General features: G+C 38.5%; 1 protein-coding gene across 4 annotated transcripts; it reads right to left on the bottom strand.

The window, feature by feature from the left end:
• Positions 1–3691: 3691 nt before the first annotated feature.
• On the bottom strand, positions 3692–16797 carry cltrn (collectrin, amino acid transport regulator). 4 transcript variants are annotated; one of them, XM_034700335.1, is made up of 7 exons: positions 16561–16797; positions 16373–16459; positions 11155–11213; positions 10779–10864; positions 10470–10583; positions 7570–7764; positions 3692–4114 (listed from the first exon to the last, which is right to left on the bottom strand). In XM_034700335.1, exons 2-7 carry the CDS (start codon positions 16434–16436, stop codon positions 4009–4011), a joined length of 624 nt encoding a protein of 207 aa, XP_034556226.1. In that variant the 5' UTR covers positions 16437–16459; positions 16561–16797; the 3' UTR covers positions 3692–4008. The 4 variants fall into 4 exon arrangements, with proteins under 4 accessions (XP_034556226.1, XP_034556241.1, XP_034556220.1 ...); XM_034700350.1 differs by having other exon boundaries at positions 16373–16436; XM_034700329.1 differs by having other exon boundaries at positions 16571–16797.
• Between the last annotated feature and the right edge of the window lie 1091 nt (positions 16798–17888).

The raw sequence follows: 17888 nt of genomic DNA, 5'->3' as shown, positions 1-17888 counted from the left end.
TTGTTCCTGTGATGAGCGCGGCGCTCAGAGGAAGCTGCACAATAATCATCCTTTTAGGATTGTGTTGTTTTATTCAGGCCAGAGTCTCATTCTGTGGCTATTTCAAACTCATTATTTTTCCAGAAGGTATCAAGATGAGTTATTAAAATAATTCCAGTAAATAATGTGATCAAATGTGTTTGACTTCCTGCACTCTCTGTCACCCCTCACACTGAGAATTGATGTCTTAATGAAACAGCCGCCTAACAAGATTGTGATGCTTTAAACTAAATTTGACAGAATATGTTTGAGGAGGGAAACAGACCGAACTCCTGAGGCAAGAACACGAAATGACGAGGAAGAGGAGAGCGCTATTTCATGAAGAGCCAAATGATTAACAGTCATTTCCACGCTGCGTGTTATCAGCTCACTGTGGGTTTGTTAATGTGTCGAACCGAGAGCTGCAGAAACATCGTCACTCTAACAATGATGAGGAGAAGACTTCCTCACCTGCAGAACAGGAGCTGATTTAATTTAACAATGAACTAAAAATAGACTCTTATCTGAGAGAAGAACAAAAGTTAGTCCAAAAATAGAAACAACATTCAATTAAAATATGTTTGAAAGTCAGGTTTTTAAAGTTTCTCTTTCTCTCACACTTTGAAGGGAGTGAGGAAGAGTCATGTGAGGAGGAGAACAGCAGCAGCAGCAGTATCTGACCAGGAAACAGAAACATGATGATGGTACAATGGTGCCACCTAAAGGTAGACATGTGCATTACAGTTTTAATACCATCTTCCCTCCACACAGCAGGAAGTTTTGGTACATCAGTTTGAAATTCTGTTCCTCTCAGACAAAAGACAGAAGACTGGTTTGATTTGTCTAGTTTACAGGACAGTTCAAATGAGTCACATTGGTGCACAGTAGGGGTCGAGGTATGGAGGGACTAGATGGGGTCGAAGTATCTGAATAGTCTGGAATAGAGGGTCGAGACTCATGGTGGGGACACGCCTGGACCATAGACTGTATAAAATATGGACGTAGTCTCCGTGACGTCACCCATCTGTTTCTGAAGAGCTGTTTTGAGCCCAATCGGTGGCGGCAGCCATATTGCTTCTGTTGAGCCAGTGTGACGTAAAGAGGCGGAGTTTGAGCCTCCTAGCCAACAGCTGCAGTGTTCCCACAGTCAGCTGTGCCTCTCATTGGAAGACTAGTAATCTCAATATCTTTGAAATTGCCGGGTTAGAAAAAAATTCACCCCCCTCACAGTGAGAGCACATCGAGAAATGAGCTGTCCAGACTACACTCATCTTTTGTACCAGCCTGTAAACATGTTTATTTCTGCTGTAAAGATCACCTTTTTTGAATTGGTGTGTATGTGGTTTCTGGTACTTCCAGAACTGCAGCTTTTAACACTTCAGCATTGTTACAATGTTACAATGTTACAATGTCATTTAGCAGACGCTTTTATCCAAAGTGACGTACATACAAGAACAAGAACAACACAAGCAAAGATCTAGACAAGAGGAAACAAGATCAGTAAGAGTAACAAAGTGCTTAAAGTCAATTTGGGTGCAGGTACTGCCAAGCAGTGTACAGGCAATGCACAAAAGTAAGTAAGGATTTATTTTTATTTTTTTCAAAATAAGGAACATCTACAATGAAGCAACCAAACAATTTAAGACCTTCCATTATCTTCATCAACAATTAACATCACCACAATAATGACCAAAGTACCAAGTGCTGGGTCACTCAAGAGCTTTGGACTCATATTTTTTTGGACTCATATTTTTAGACCGGAGGTTGCCGCTTGGTCTGGACACACCTTTGGTTCAGTATCCCCCTTGGTTCCTTTATTAAGAGGACAGGAGAGGGAGAGAGAAGTAGAGGGGATGAGGGGAGAGAGAACTGAGACAAACGAGAGAGAATGGCCCAATTTCAATGTCCTCCCTGAGACCTGAGCCCTGAGCCCTTCTTGACTTAATTGACGTCAGCTGGAAAGTGATTGAGGGCAGGAGGCTGTGAGGGCTCAAACTGTAGAACTGGAATGGGACAGCACTTTGCGACTTCTCACGTGACCTGCATGACGACATGAAGCTCACCTTAGTGATATTAGGAAGTTTTACTGCACAATTTTTACTTTCCTCAAATTCAAGGCGCTTAAGGGACAGACTGACTGTCATGTGATCCAGGCTCTTACCGTACAGACTGCTTAACCACAACATTTAAAATATATATATATAGGCTATATAACTATAAATATAAAAATAGGCCATATAACTATTTTATATAAATTATACTGTATACACATCTGTGTGAAGAACATCATGATAAAAACATTAATTTGAAAACCTGACAGCTTTAAGAGTTCTTGTGTTTCTTCTTTATTGCCACCTTGAGGAATTCCCAGAGCTTTGGCTTTAAGACAGGTAGTCCATATGAAGCTTTTAGAGACGTTTCTGGATTGACTTTAGTTTTGTTTGTACGCTTGAAAGAAACTGCAAATGTACAGATGATTCAGAAGGTGATTAAGTTATGTGCTATAAGCAACACGCTTTAAGATGAAAGCTTGGGGCCATAAATAAATGGACCTTTGGCCGCAATTGGCCCCCGGGCCGTACTTTGGACATGCCTGCCTTACACACTTGATGATTTGACACTGGGACAGCCCTAAACCCTCACGGACTTAGAGGGAATGCGCCTCAACGTCAGTGAGTGCTTGAGAGTGGACATTGAGATTGGGCCCATGAGTTGGGCAGGTTTAGGTACACAGGTGCTGATAATTGCACAGGTGAAGGCGATAATGACCTGCAGGTGATTAGATTGGGCTCTGGATGCCTGGTCCTGCTCCTGAATTCGCATTAATCTAATACTAACTTCATATTAAAACTTAAAATGTAATATAATAACAAAATAATAGTCCGTCTGCTGCATATAAGTTGAAGCCAGTCAGAGCAGATTGAGCCCATTATCCACATCATCTTTGCAGAGTATTTGTACCCACAAAGGTCCAAAACCAGATTCCTCTCTTGATTGTTTGGAGGGATAAAACAGTTTGGACATAATCTTGGATGAGCATCTTGTGGGCACTTTGATGCACAATGCTATGAAATATCTCCATAAGTCAGACCTTCATCACTCAGCTCACAAAAGCCTCATACAGTCAGTAAATACAAGCGTGATGTTGGCTGTCACATCTTCCATAAATGTGTCCGGTATGTAATGAAAAATGAACTGAACCTCTTTTCAATGAAAACAAAAACCTGTTCTTGGCAGTTTTACGATTTGATTTAGTGGGAGTGCTACAGAACTGCAGCTTCAGCTGACTTCAGGGGGTTTCCCACCCACTCCCTCCCACTCCAGTCTGGAAGAAGAAAGAGGAATCCAACAAACATGTCAGCAGCAGAGATCTAACATCGAGCTGGAAACATCACATCTGGGACTCTGGTTTTGATCTGAACTTCAAATTCAATCAGATTTGAGGAAAAATGCAGGTTAAATATAGTCAGCAAGTAGTCTGAGACCTAACACCCAGATAAAGAACGGCAAGAAGACAAAATGATTTATTCAGCCCTCGAGGGCAAATTCTATTTTTCCCTCTGTTGTTATTTTTCACACATAGGCTTCAAACACACACACATACACACACATGCACAAACAGAATCTGAAGTGATGCTGAGATGTCAGATTTCTTTTCACAAACACACACGACTTCATTAAAATCCTCACACAGGGGATCTTTAATTCATCATCCTGTTAAGCAGAAAATTTTTACACATAAGCAGGAAAACTTTCCTCTACTGCAAAGCTGCACATGTTTGTTTCCTTCTGAGGCAGCAGGTGAGAAAAGCTAAAGACACTCTCTAAAGCAATGAAATCATGGAAATGTATAAAACTGTTTAATATCACAAGCTGTTAATAATCAACAACACCCTGACAATCATTGTTCTCAGTGCAACAGAGTCCACCTGGAGCAGCTTTCACCGTCCTCTTTCTTTTCTTTCGTGGAAGTGTTTTTAAAGATGATTTTTAAATCCGTGTGAATTGCTCGTCGTCTGAGAATGACATGTTGTAAGCGCCTTCGTTTACTGCGTTGCTTTCTTCATTGACCCCCACAGTTTTCTGTTTCTTTTTGCTGGAATGAGAAGGAAGACAAAACAATTAGAGAACACAACATTTCACAAAACACCAAATTAAAAAAAAAACTATACCCAGGTTTCTGACTAATCACCCAGCTGGGTTAAATACTTGATTCTGATTGGTCGAAACCCATTAACAACAGTGATTTATTCTGAATAGCAGGACCAACATGTGGAACAACCTGATCACACATATAATATCAAATTGTTTTGCAGAAAGGTGTTCAGCACGTTTATAAAGCTTATGATCTCATCTATCGGGCACCATTTGTGATGTTGTGCACACCGAAAATAACAGCAACATTTCTCCACATTTAGCTCCAAAACGTCATTATATGTAGAGTGAATTTTTAACTCGTTTTTTTTTATCACATTTAGATTCATATTTATATTTAACATTTATATTTATATTTAATATTTTGATTTATATTTAACATTTATATTTATATTTCATATTTAGATTTATATTTAACATTTAGATTTATATTTAACATTTAAATTTAGATTTAATATTGAGATTTAGATTTAACATTTAGATTTAGATTTAACATTTAGATTTAGATTTAATATTGAGATTTAGATTTAACATTTAGATTTAGATTTAATATTGAGATTTATATTTAACATTTAGATTTAGATTTAATATTTTGATTTATATTTAACATTTAGATTTATGTTTAACGTTTAGATTTAGATTTAACATTTAGATTTAACATTTAGAGTTATATATTTAAAATTTAGTTTTATATTTAACATTTAGATTTAAATTTAATATTTGGATTTATATTTAACATTTAGAATTATATTTAATATTGAGATTTATATTTAAAATTTAGAATTATATTTAACATTTAGTTTTATATTTAACATTTAGTTTTATATTTAACATTTAAATATAGATTTAGCATTTGGATTTAACAATTATTTCAACTTAAAATATTTTTCACAACAAAATTAAGTGTGAAGAAGATCACAAATATTCCTCTAAATGTGATAAAAAAAAGTGACTTAAAAATTCACTCTACGTTTTTATGACGTTTTGGAGCTACATGTGGAGAAATGTTGCTGTTATTTTCGGTGTGCACAACTTTACAAACGGCGCCCCATACTCACCGCTTCCTGTTGACACTGTCAAAACATTACTTTCAGTTTCAATTCATTTTAAAAGCACATAATCTTAGATTGCTTTTTAATGATTGATCAGTTAGCAGCAGAGAAAAGAAGAAAAAATAGGATTTCTTTTCTTCTTAAACTAACAGACTATCCCTTTCCGTACATTTCACACAGCAAAGCTACCTTTAATAAAACACAGCAACAATTATCAAAAACAGTGATATTTCAATAAAATTGACATTGTACAAAAACTTTAACTAAAAAAAATCAATGATACTTGCAAAAAAGGTTTAAAAAAATCCCAAGGTAAACACAAGGTAATTATTTGAAATAACACAAAGCACAATAGCTTTGAGGTGGAATTGCCTTTTTCCTTTTAAAGCAGTCATCCAAACACTAGGTTGCGCTGTCTTCCTTTTTGTGTGTGTGTGTGTGTTTAGTGAATGGATGTTTGTTTGTTGAGTTTTTTTAAATGCTCTGGGTTTTTTGTTTTGTTTTTTTAAAGCTCCTCTGAGGAACTTTTGGTTCTTGCAGATTTTGGCGCCCCCTTTGGACAAAATGGTACATCTCATCTATTTGCTGATCACGCCTGTACATGTAAAAAATATTGTTTTTTACAATGATGTCACATTGATTTCTTTTAAAGGCTGATTTATACTTCTGCTGCGCCCCTACACAGCAGGGGCTGACGGGGACGTGAGCACAACCGGTTCCGGCCCTGCTACGATCTCTGTTTACTTTTCCACAGCGATTCAGAGCATGTTATGTTAATCTACAGCTGATACATGTTGCTGTTTATCATACAGACATGATTACATGAAGAATAGAGAAGAGGAGATGAAATACACGGACCATGTGCGGCCGATGTCCGGGATCCCCGAAGTGCTGTAAATGCAGGAAACACAATGCCGCTGAGCGGACTAATCACAGGGCTTGCGGTCTGCATCGATTCTATGGGTAGTTATATTTTGGAGGAGGTGCACATCAGCTACGTGTGTAGGCCTCTGCATAGGTACCGTCGTTTCGACACAGAAGTATAAATCAGCCTTAACACTCAAAATTAATCAGCCATCAAAAATCTTTGAGGTGCTTTAACTCACCTAGTGTGACACCTACCCCCTGGCAGAGGTTTTAGGCATCAAAAATAACAGCAAGGCAAGGCAAGGCAAGGCAAGGCAAGGCAAGGCAAGGCAAGGCAAGGCAAGGCAAGGCAAGGCAAGGCAAGGCAAGGCAAGGCAAGGCAAGGCAAGGCAAGGCAAGGCAAGGCAAGGCAAGGCAAGGCAAGGCAAGGCAAGGCACGGCACGGCACGGCACGGCACGGCACGGCACGGCACGGCAAGGCACGGCAAGGCACGGCACGGCACGGCACGGCACGGCACGGCAAGGCAAGGCAAGGCAAGGCAAGGCAAGGCAAGGCAAGGCAAGGCAAGGCAAGGCAAGGCAGCTTCATTTGTATAGCGCATTTCATACACGAGGGCAACTCAATGTGCTTTACATTAAAACATTAAAAGCATTGGAAACATTCAGACAGGCATAAAAGAACACAATTAAAATGACAAATATAATAAAACAGAAAAGAAAAGGAAAATTAGAAATATATTAAAAATTACATAAAAATTTTAATTTAAAGTGAGTTATAATAATCTAAGATAGGAATGCAGTGGGAAATAAAAAAGTCTTAGTCTTTGATTTAAAAGAGGTGAGAGTTGGAGCAGACCTGCAGCTTTCAGGGAGTGTGTTCCAGATATGTGGTGCATAATGACTAAACGCTGCTTCACCATGTTTCGCTCTGACTCTAGGGACTGAAAGCAGACCAGTACCTGATGACCTCAGAGGTCGAGGTGGTTCATAAAGTAGCAGCAGATCAACAATGTATTTTGGGCCTAAACCATTCAGTGCTTTATAAACCATCAGCAGGATTTTAAAGTCTATTCTCTGACAGACAGGAAGCCAGTGTAGGGATCTAAGAACTGGAGTGATGTGGTCTACTTTTTTGGTCCTTGTTAGAGCTTTTTCTGTCGCTGCTCCCAAACTGTGGAACGCTCTTCCTTTAACCGTCAGACAAGCCCTCTCACTGTCCACTTTTAAAACTCGTCTTAAAACCCATTTTTATTCCCTGGCTTTCAACTCAGCATGAGACCCTGCTCTTGTTTTAGTGCCTTTTTATTTTTATTTTTTATTTTTCATTGTTTAACTTTATTTTATCTCACTGTTCTTATTAATTTTATGATTTTATTGTTTGTTTTTATCCATTATGTTTCTGTACAGCACTTTGTGTCCAGCTGCTGTTGTTCTTAAAGTGCTTTATAAATAAAGTTGAGTTTAATCATCTGCTTACCGCTTCGTTTGGACCACAGACGACCCGATGAGGAAGATGATGCCAGCGAACACAACACCCATGACCACCCCGAACACAATGAGCCATGGAGGGGTGTCAGGTTCGAAGGGGGCTGTCAGGATGGGGGGGATATCTATAAACTCCAGAGTGTCATCCGTCAGCATGAAGGCATTGTTGAAGCGATCCCTGTGCTTTCTGTAGGAGAAGAATAAAGTGCTGATTTTAATGAATCATACTTTAGATACTGAGAAACTGTAGTTATCACAGGACTTCAGAGCCTTGGCAGCTTTCTCTAGCTTCTCCTGAGGATCTCTAAGTGTTTGAAACAGATGAATTAATACAAAGCCACGTTTTATAACTCCTGTCCTGAGTGATAAAAAAAAAAATTGTTCTCAATTCTTCAAATGTGGGCTAGCTTTGATTATCCAACTCAGGACAGCTAAATAATTCATGGAGGCCTAACCTAAAAGCACAAATATGGATTTTACAGAACGCCCATCTCTACTTTTCCTCTCACATTATTTATTAAAGAGGTCCCGAGAAACCCTGCTGTGTTTCAGCAACTACAGAAGACTGTGACTTATTTTTAGTCTTTTTAATTAAGATGAAGTGGGGTCCATATCAATTCTGTTTTCTAATCAAGTTCCATATTGAGGTTTAGCTTTGGGCAGGATATTAGTTTAGGGAAATGAGAGGCCTCTCTTTGAATTAGAACAGAGCTACTAAAATAAGACTCAGTTATGCACATTCATTCATAACAAATACAACTCTGAGAATTCAGATTATGATGTGCTTTGCTGGGGAGCTAATTTTAGCTTATATTACATTTACATACGGGCATAAAAACAGGAAAGTCACAACCTTTGTTACTTCATGCTTAGATTATTGTAACTCTTTGTTTGTTGGCACTGGTTGCCTGTGAACTTTAGGATCCAGTTCAAGGTCTTATTAATTGTTTTTAAGTGTTAAAATGGTCTGGCACCGTCTTATTTATCAGACCTTGTACAGCCTCACAGTACTTCCAGAGCACTTAGGTCATCAAACCAGCTGCTCCTGGTAGTGCCTCTGTCCAGACTCTCTACTCATGGGGACAGAGCCTTCTCAGTGGCGGCCCCAAAGCTGTGGAGCAGCCCACCTTTCCAGGTTAGAGCTGCACAGTCTGTTGATCACTTTAAAACACTGCTGAAAACCATATTTTCTCCTTGGCGTTCAGTCCCAGCTAAACAAGAATCCTTGGCTTTTTACTTTTTACTCTTTTATTTCCTAAATTGAGCTCTTACTATTTTTTTATTGTTTTTATTAGGACCCGAGCACCGATGGTGGCAAAGGCCCTATTGTAACCCTAAGGATTGTTCTTTCTTCTGCCACTTAAAACGCATTTTTGGACCCCTGAACTTGAATGAAACGCGGATATTTTTGCACACTCATCGGGCCTGGTGAAAATTGCAAGTAATTATAGGTCTCACAAAAAAATTCTCAGTAGCGCCCCCTAGAGGTAAAAAAAAAAACACCCTACGAATAGAGTTTTTTTGAGCTACATGCATGAAAAGATCTACGCATATTCATGGCATCAGGACGCACAAAAAAGCATCTTGCACCCATATTTGAAACTCAACAGGAAGAGCGCCACCTAGCTTTGAACATGAAAAATGGGGCCAAAATGGGTCCGTGCAAGGGTGCATACTTCTGCTAATTTCTCCTAGAGTTTTTCTCTGATTCAGTCCAAACTAGGCACATTCTATAGTAAACCCAGTGACGATTAATACAAAGTAAAGGCATTCCGTTTAGAGGAAAGTTGTGGGCGTGGCAGACTTTGGGGCGGGGCATAAAAAATAAAACGTCGGAAAATGGATTTTTGGGACTTGAAAATGCACGTAATTTCACCATATCCAACACTGCGACATTTTATGGGTTTCGCAAAAAAAGTCGAAAAAAATGTGCTCACTAGCGCCCCCTACAGTTTTCAAAAACCCCTCCCCATAGGGGTTATTTTAAGCTACATGCTTGAAAAATTGTACGCATATTCATGGCATCAGGACGCACAAAAAAGCCTCTTGCACCCATATCCCAAACTCAACAGGAAGAGCGCCACCTAGCTTTGAACATGAAAAATGGCGTCCAAATAAGGGTGTATACTTTCGTTATCTTCTCCGAAGGCATTTCTCCGATTCATTCCAAGCCAAGTGCAACCTATAGTAGACACATTGACGATTAAAAACTGTTCGAAGAATTCCGTTCAGACTAAAATTGTGTGCGTGGCAGGCGTTGAGGCGGGGCATCAAACGCACATACAGCTTTGAATGTGAAGAATGACGCCCAAATAAGGGTGCATACTTTTGAGAGCTACTCCTAGGGCTTTTCTCCAATTCAGTCCAAACAAGGCACATTCTATAGCAGACATATTGATGATTAAATTATTGTTAAAGGAATTCTGTTCAGATAAAAAAAATTTGGCGTGGCACACTGTCAAGTCTGGAGGTTTTCTTGGCAATCTGCCAAAAACTTGCAACATTTGCACCACCTAAGTCTGCATATACTCTCAGATCTTGCTATCGCATCATGTGGTGGCAAATATCAGGCGGCGGTTTACCTGTGGCGGTGGCTGAAGGTGTGCGAGGGCCCGTTCATCGCCGCTTGCGGCTTTAATTTATTGTTATATTTGTGTGTGATTATATTGTATTTTAATAACTGTACAGCACTTTGGTCAACTGTGTTTGTTTTAAATGTGCTCTATAAATAAAGCTTGACTTGACTTGACAACCAATACATTAAAACACGAAACAGATGAAACTGCTCTGAAACTCTGAACCTCTGTCTTTGACCTCATTCCGGACTCAAAGGCAATAATGATTTCCTAAATGGGGATTTAATGATGTAGTGTCACTGCATCATGAGATTACCTGACAGCCTCATTTACGTGTTCTTTCCCCACAAGGACGCCTGTGTTCGGTCTCGTCACCACGAACCAGAAGGACACTCTGGCAGTCTCGTTACATACGAGGATGTCTGACACTCTGGGGAAGTTCCACAGGACAATAAAGAGCACATTAGTGTCGAAACATGTTCATAAACCATGAGTCACTGCTTTTATTGTGGGTAAAAGACATTATGTAACACTTTTATAGAGGATGGAGCCCATCTTATAAACACAAAGCAGTGTCCTTTAACTTCTTTATTGTTTTTTTTTAATCACACAACATTTTTCTCACTCGAATATCTGTCCCATGATTTGTCTCCTCATGGCGTACGCCACGGTTGCTCGGAAATAGAACATTTCGTTGTCATCCCACGCATACTGCAACGACAACAACAACAACAAGGAAAGATCACATGCTGCTTTCAGGAGGCCTTCAAGGTTAACTGATCACCACATGGACCTTGTCCTTAAGGAGTCACACTGAGGGAGCAAAATCAGCACATTACAGTTTTTCAGGCCAGCTTTGGTTTCATAAATGATCAGCTGGTTATTAATTTGACGTTGGAGTCGTAGAAAGCACAGAAGATAGTTAAGATTCAAGCAATGATTCGTGACGAGAGGCTTTGATCGTTTTGTGCAGGCGGATGAATATTTAAAGATATACGCACGGCTTCATCTCCAAGAGCAGTTTTGATGCTGAGTCGCACTTTGTTGCTGACTGAAGCATCTGCAGAGATAAAGACAGATTCAAACACAGGGTTCATTTACAGTTTCCTGAGTTCAGCGCTCAATCACAGATAATTGCTGCAAAATAATGCATGAAAATCATCACAACATGTCACAGGAGTGCAACAGAAAGAACATTTGTTATTGTTTGTCATCATTTCATCACATTTAGACGGATTATGAAGATAGTTCACAAGTTTCACAGTTCCAAAATACTAATTTCAGGAGATTTTTCATTCATCTTTCACTACACTGCAAAAACCCAAAATCTTACCAAGTGAAATTGTCTCAATTTTTAGTCAAAATGTCTTCTCCCACTTGATTTAAGATACATTTACTTAACAAGTAACATTTGAGCAAGATAGAGGGACTTGTTTTAAGACATCTTAAATATCTTGTGAAGTCACACAATCTTGAAATGATCTTGTTTTGAGTTGTAATTTAGAAGAAACAAGGTTAATTTTACATTTCATACATTTTTCAAGCTGAGATCTTATTTATAGAAGACGGATAATCTTGATTTAAGACAAACACTTTACTTGATTTAAGTAAATGCATTTTATTGCAAACAGCTCCATTGATGAAAGAAAGAAAAGTTGTTGTTTTTAAGGGTGGTTTACAGTTTTCAGGCACTGTTTCTTCTAAATCAGATACAAATATCCATCCTCAAACTACATTCACACAATGAAACACCTACTTTAGAGCATAGCTGGCTTATCCTAAAAAACAACATTACTGAGTATTAGTATATCCAGCTCACTATGAGAAGACATTATATCTCAAAATGCTATAAATAATGGACGTAGTATCCATGACATCACCCATCTGTGCCTGAGCGCTGTTTTGAAGCCAATAGTTGGTGGGAGCCATAGTGGTAATGCTGAACTCATCCAAAAGAGTGTGACGTAAAGAGGAGGGGTTTCAGCCTCCTGTTCCAGCCTGACAATCAAGTCCATCATGTCCTTATTTGGGCAAAAACTTGTAATCTTAATATCTTCTGAACCGTCTCATTAGAAGAAAATTCACCCCCGTACAATGTGTGCCGATAGATAAATTAGCTACATAGACCCAAGCCTCTTGTTGAACCAGGCTGTAAACATGTTTATTAATGCTGTAAAGATCGTCTTCTTTGAATGGGTGTGTATGTGGTTTCCAGTGTTTATGCAGCCAGCCTCAAGTGGATTGCAGTTTACACTGGAAAAAATGCTCCAAAATCTTCCAATAGAACAAGGGAAAATTTGCTTGGTAAGATTTCTTAAAATAAGATAATATTTAGAAAACTGTGATCTTAAAATTGCAGGGAAAACTTATTTTAAGTAATATTTTACCAGTATTTTAAAGCTTAGTGTCTCAAAATAAGACAGGAATGCTAACAATTAGTATTTTTCACTCAAAAAAGATTTTTCCACTAATACATTTCATGTCAGCTTCTTCATTTGAGATATATTCACCTTAATTTGAGTTGTATTATAGCAGCACTTCTCTAGGTTTAAGATCATCTTGTACTTGAAATAAGATTACAAAGTTTAATTTGAGCATTTTGAGATATAATGTCTTCTCATAGTGAGCTGGATATACTAATATTCAGTCATGTTGTTTTTTAGGATAAGCCAGCTATGCTCTAAAGTAGGTGTTTCATTGTGTGCATGTAGTTTGAGGATGTGTATTTTTATCTGATTTAGAAGAAACAGTGCCTGAAAACTGTAACCCACCCTTAAAAAATACAACTTTTCTTTCTTTCTTTCTTTCTTTCTTTCTTTCTTTCTTTCTTTCTTTCTTTTATCAATGGAGCTGTTTTCTGATAGATTCTCCAATAAAATGCATTTACTTAAATCAAGTAAAGTGTTTGTCTTAAATCAAGATTATCCGTCTTCTACAAATAAGATCTCAGCTTCAAAAATGTATGAAATGTAAAATAAACGTTGTTTCTTCTAAATTACAACTCAAAACAAGATCTTTTCAAGATTGTCTGACTTAACAAGATATTTAAAATGTCTTAAAACAAGTCCCTCTATCTTGCTCAAATGTTACTTGTTAAGTAAAATGATCTTAAATCAAGTGGGAGAAGACATTTTGACTAAAAATGAGACAATTTCACTTTGCAAGATTTTGAGTTTTTGCAGTGTATAACACGTCTGCATGGGCTTCTTATTCTAAGACTGACTGACCCACCTGTCTGTCAAAGTAGCCACGCCCTTTTTTATGTAAATATGTTTACAACTCTCAGTCTTGATCGAGTCAAACAGGATGCATAATAACAAAATGTAACTCTTGTTCTGTGTGTACGAATAAATAAAAGAACTACATACACAAACTCTTGTTTTGAGGATGTGAACACAGAGCCAAGATCCAATCAGCAAGCTGTTATTCCCTTTAATGCTCACATCAAAGTTCTCTTTCACATTATCAAACAGAAAACTGAATCTTTTGACTCTTGAAGTTAACACCTGAAGTTCTTTAATACAATAACAGACAGTTCCCTTCAGAAGAATTACAGTCAACATCAAAACATCAAAATACTTCAATTAACTTCTTTTTTGAAACACATTTTTCAACACATTTGACACAATAACTCTAATTTGACTTGTGAATATGAGTCTCTTCCCATAGGAAAATAAATTTAGAGAGGAGATCTCAAAAGTGTTTCATTTATGTCTCCTAGACAACAATGAGATCTGTTTGAAAGCTAAATGAGACTATAGCTTATGTCTCCTGTTTCTCATTCTTGCCTCCAGAAAAAAAGTTTCAAAAAGTCTCAGCTTAGTCTCCCTTTCAGTTCAAAAGGAGATCTGGTCACAATCTGAAATGATTCTCAGGTATTTCTGAAGTGTTGTGACTCCTTCTGAGCTCAGGTGGAGAAATCAGGGAGCTCTCTCAATCTAACCTCATCCATTTGTTTTTGTCAGACTCAGTTTTTGTGTCTCAATTTGAGCTCAGATGGAGCAAAGAAAGAGCCTGAGCTCATCTTTTCATCAACATTTATAGTGCCCTGCAAAATTAAGATTTCAATGTAATTGTCCACAAACTTACAATTCTCATTAAAACATTTGAACCACTTCAAGATCAGCTATTTAGATGTCAAATGATCTTTTCTTTGACTTCACAATATGGTCCTTCCTTTACAAGTCTGTTTGGAACAAAACAACTTCACAAAGATTTAGTGGATTTGAGAGAAATTGCAAAAGATAGAGATTTCATACCAGGTATGACAGACCATTTATTTAAAATATGAGCCGCAAAAGGGCTGACCAGATTTAGCCAGATTATTACAATTAAAGGGGTGGATTCTTTTGGGTGCTGATGGCCTAGCAGTCTAAGCGCCCCACATACAGAGGCCACAGTCCTCATCACAGGGGTCACCGGTTCGACCATCTACTGCATGTCTTCCCCCCGCTCACTACTCCCCACATTTCCTGTCTCTCTTCAGCTGTCCTGTCAAATAAAGGCAAAAAGGCCAAAAATATATTTAAAAAAAGAGAAGAAAATGAGCCATTAATGAGATCTCTCATTTAAGTCTCAAATAAGACTCATGTCATGGTCTCAACTATTTCTCCTAGTGAATTTTAGGAGAAACCAATGAGAACTATTTGGATCTTGAATGAGTCTGAAGTGAGAATCTCAATATGGTCTCCAGAAACTTAGAAGAGAAATCCCAAGGGAAAATTTTACTGCTCAAGGCTTTCTCTTCTAAGTCTCTGGAGACAAAATTGAGATTCTCACTTCAGCCTCATTCAAGATCCAAATAGTTCTCATTAGTTTCTCATTAGTTTCTCATTAGTTTCTCCTAAAATTCACTAGGAGAAATAGTTGAGACCATGACATGAGTCTTATTTTAGACTTAAATGAGAGATCTCATTAATGGCTAATTTTCTTCTCTTTTTTTAAATATATTTTTTGGCCTTTTTGCCTTTATTTGACAGGACAGCTGAAGAGACAGGAAAAGTGGGGAGTAGTGAGCGGGGGAGGACATGCAGGAAATGGTTGACCGGCCAGGAATTGAACCGGCAACCCCTGCGATGAGGACTGTTGCCTCTGTATGTGGGGCGCTTAGACCGCTAGGCCACCAGTGCCCAAAATAATCCACCCCTTTAATTGTAATAATCTGGCTAAATCTGGTCAGCCCTTTTGCGGCTCATATTTTAAATAAATGGTCTGTCATACCTGGTATGAAATCTCTATCTTTTGCAATTTCTCTCAAATCCACTAAATCTTTGTGAAGTTGTTTTGTTCCAAACAGACTTGTAAAGGAATGACCATATTGTGAAGTCAAAGAAGAGATCATTTCCCATCTAAATAGCTGATCTTGAAGTGGTTTAAATGTTTAATGAGAATTGTAACTTTGTGGACAATTACATTGAAATGTTAATTTTGCAGGGCACTATAAATGTTGATGAAAAGATGAGCTCAGGCTCTTTCTTTGCTCCATCTGAGCTCAACTTGAGACACAAAAACTGAGTCTGACAAAAACAAATGGATGAGGTTAGATTGAGAGAGCTCCCTGATTTCTCCACCTGAGCTCAAAAGGAGTCACAACACTTGAGAAATACCTGAGAATCATTTCAGATTCTGACCAGATCTCCTTTGGAACTGAAAGGGAGACTAAGCTGAGACTTTTTACAACTTTTTTTCTGAAGGCAAGAATGAGAAACAGGAGACATAAGCTATAGTCTCATTTAACTTTCAAACAGATCTCATTGTTGTCTAGGAGACATAAATGAAACACTTTTGAGATCTCCTCTCTAAATTTATTTTCCTATGGGAAGCCTTGAGCAGGAACATTTTCCTCTGGGTTGTTTGATCTGAGCCTAATGTGGGTGAGATATCACTCTACAGGAGTTGAAGTATCAAAACTTGACTCTATAGGCGACTGACAAGCTTCATTATTTTAACCTCATAAAGCAGAAAGATGGCGTATCAATCTGCATGTGCTTCAATGTAAGTGTTGACGTCAAAGAGAGGTCATAGAAATGAAAAGAACATTTAAGTTTTGAGTTTAATCCGACGTTGTTTGAGATTAATCTGAATTCCTCACATAAGAGGAAACAGTCAGACAGACAGGAGGCCTCACAGTAACAACATCTCTGTTATCTAAGAAAGGAAGAATATACAAAATACTGTAGCAGAGTATTTACATGAAAGAGTGTGTAGGTGGTCACTCACCTGGTCTACAGAGCGGCTCTGCCACAGCAGACAACACACAGAGGAGGACGACCGTCTTCAACATCTCCTCAGGAAACCAGAGACACACTGATAATAAAAAAAAAAGGTGCAGAAGCTGAAGTGAAAATCTCAGCGTTCAGCAGAGGAGTGTCATTGGTTGAAGTTTAATGTTTAAACCCCGGACGCACCTGATCTCACCTCTTTAAAACACGGCGTGCAGCTCAGCCTCGCTGTAAAACATGGAGACTGGGAAGTGGCCGAGCTGCAGGGCAACTGTTTGTTCAAGCTTCCAAGATAGAGCAGCTAATGTGAGAGAGGCAGTGAGCTGTGCCTTTGTTTACTCTGCACAGAGCAGGCAGTGTTACACTATCAGGCACCTGTGGAGACAGAAACACACAGACTGTATCAGGAGTAAGAGGGCTGGGAAAGGTCAGATCTGAACATATCTGAGAGTTACTGCTTGAGCTGTTGCATTCTTTGTACGCACTGATGACACACGCCACATCCAGAACATACTGACCCAGCAGCGGTACATGCTGGACTAAGCAGTTATTTATTTCCCTCCTTTAATCTCAGTCTTCATGACAGGATGTGCCGTGCTCACTCCCTGCCTCTCCTACTTTTACTGTGAGGTAAACAATAAATTCAGAAGAAAAAAAAAAAAATAGGAAAAACCTTGAAAAGAAAAGATAAAATCAAAGTCTGTGCTGGCTTTTTGTGTTTACAGTTAATCATCCATAAGCTTGGCAGTCAAACTTACTGTCTGGTTAAATGTTAAACCATTCATGAGAAGCTGAGTTGACCCGCAGGTCAGATGAGGCGACAATGTGTTGCTATGATTGTTATTTTTAAGCCTCTCTCTTATGATAACAGAACAATAGACTTTATAATATGTGCACAGGACAAACTAATCAGATCACTACATTAAACTGAACCATGCAGGACTATAATAAAAGATCTCTTGCTCCAATTAAAGTCATAAAAAATGACAACAGCCCTAAACATGATAAGGCATCTTACTCAGCTTACTCAATACAACGCACACCCAGTTTAACAATCTTCCAACAGGATGACTGGAACCTTATGTTACAGATCACTTCACAAATGACTTAATCTTCTCCCCTGTGTGAGGAGAAACACAGGATGATAGCGACAGCTTGCTTCAGCTGTCTTGATTTTGGAGTGCTTCCAGTTCAGCCTCCGGTGAACACTGCTTCACATTTTGCTGCATTAACAGAGGCTGCAGTTATTTTCCTGAACAGTAGAGGGCAGCAGAGGCCTTGCAGCTGCAGAAAGTCTCAGTCATTATGACAAAGCATCAGTATTTATATCATCCTTTATCAGAAAATTCCAATAAAGCTACTCTAAGTCTGTCTTTTGACTGCAGGGAGTGAACGCTGATGCTGTGGTTACTCATTCAGTCATATTTTATTCCTGCAGAGCATTTTAGCAAAACATTCAAGAGGAATCATTTCAGTATCTGAAGGTTAAATTACTTTAAACCTCTACTGCACCA

The sequence above is a fragment of the Notolabrus celidotus genome, chromosome 2 (genome assembly GCF_009762535.1).
Source record: "Notolabrus celidotus isolate fNotCel1 chromosome 2, fNotCel1.pri, whole genome shotgun sequence".
NCBI lineage: Eukaryota > Metazoa > Chordata > Actinopteri > Labriformes > Labridae > Notolabrus > Notolabrus celidotus.
The sequence above is the reverse complement of the archived record's forward strand: the minus strand, read 5'-3'. Positions and strand labels throughout refer to the sequence as shown.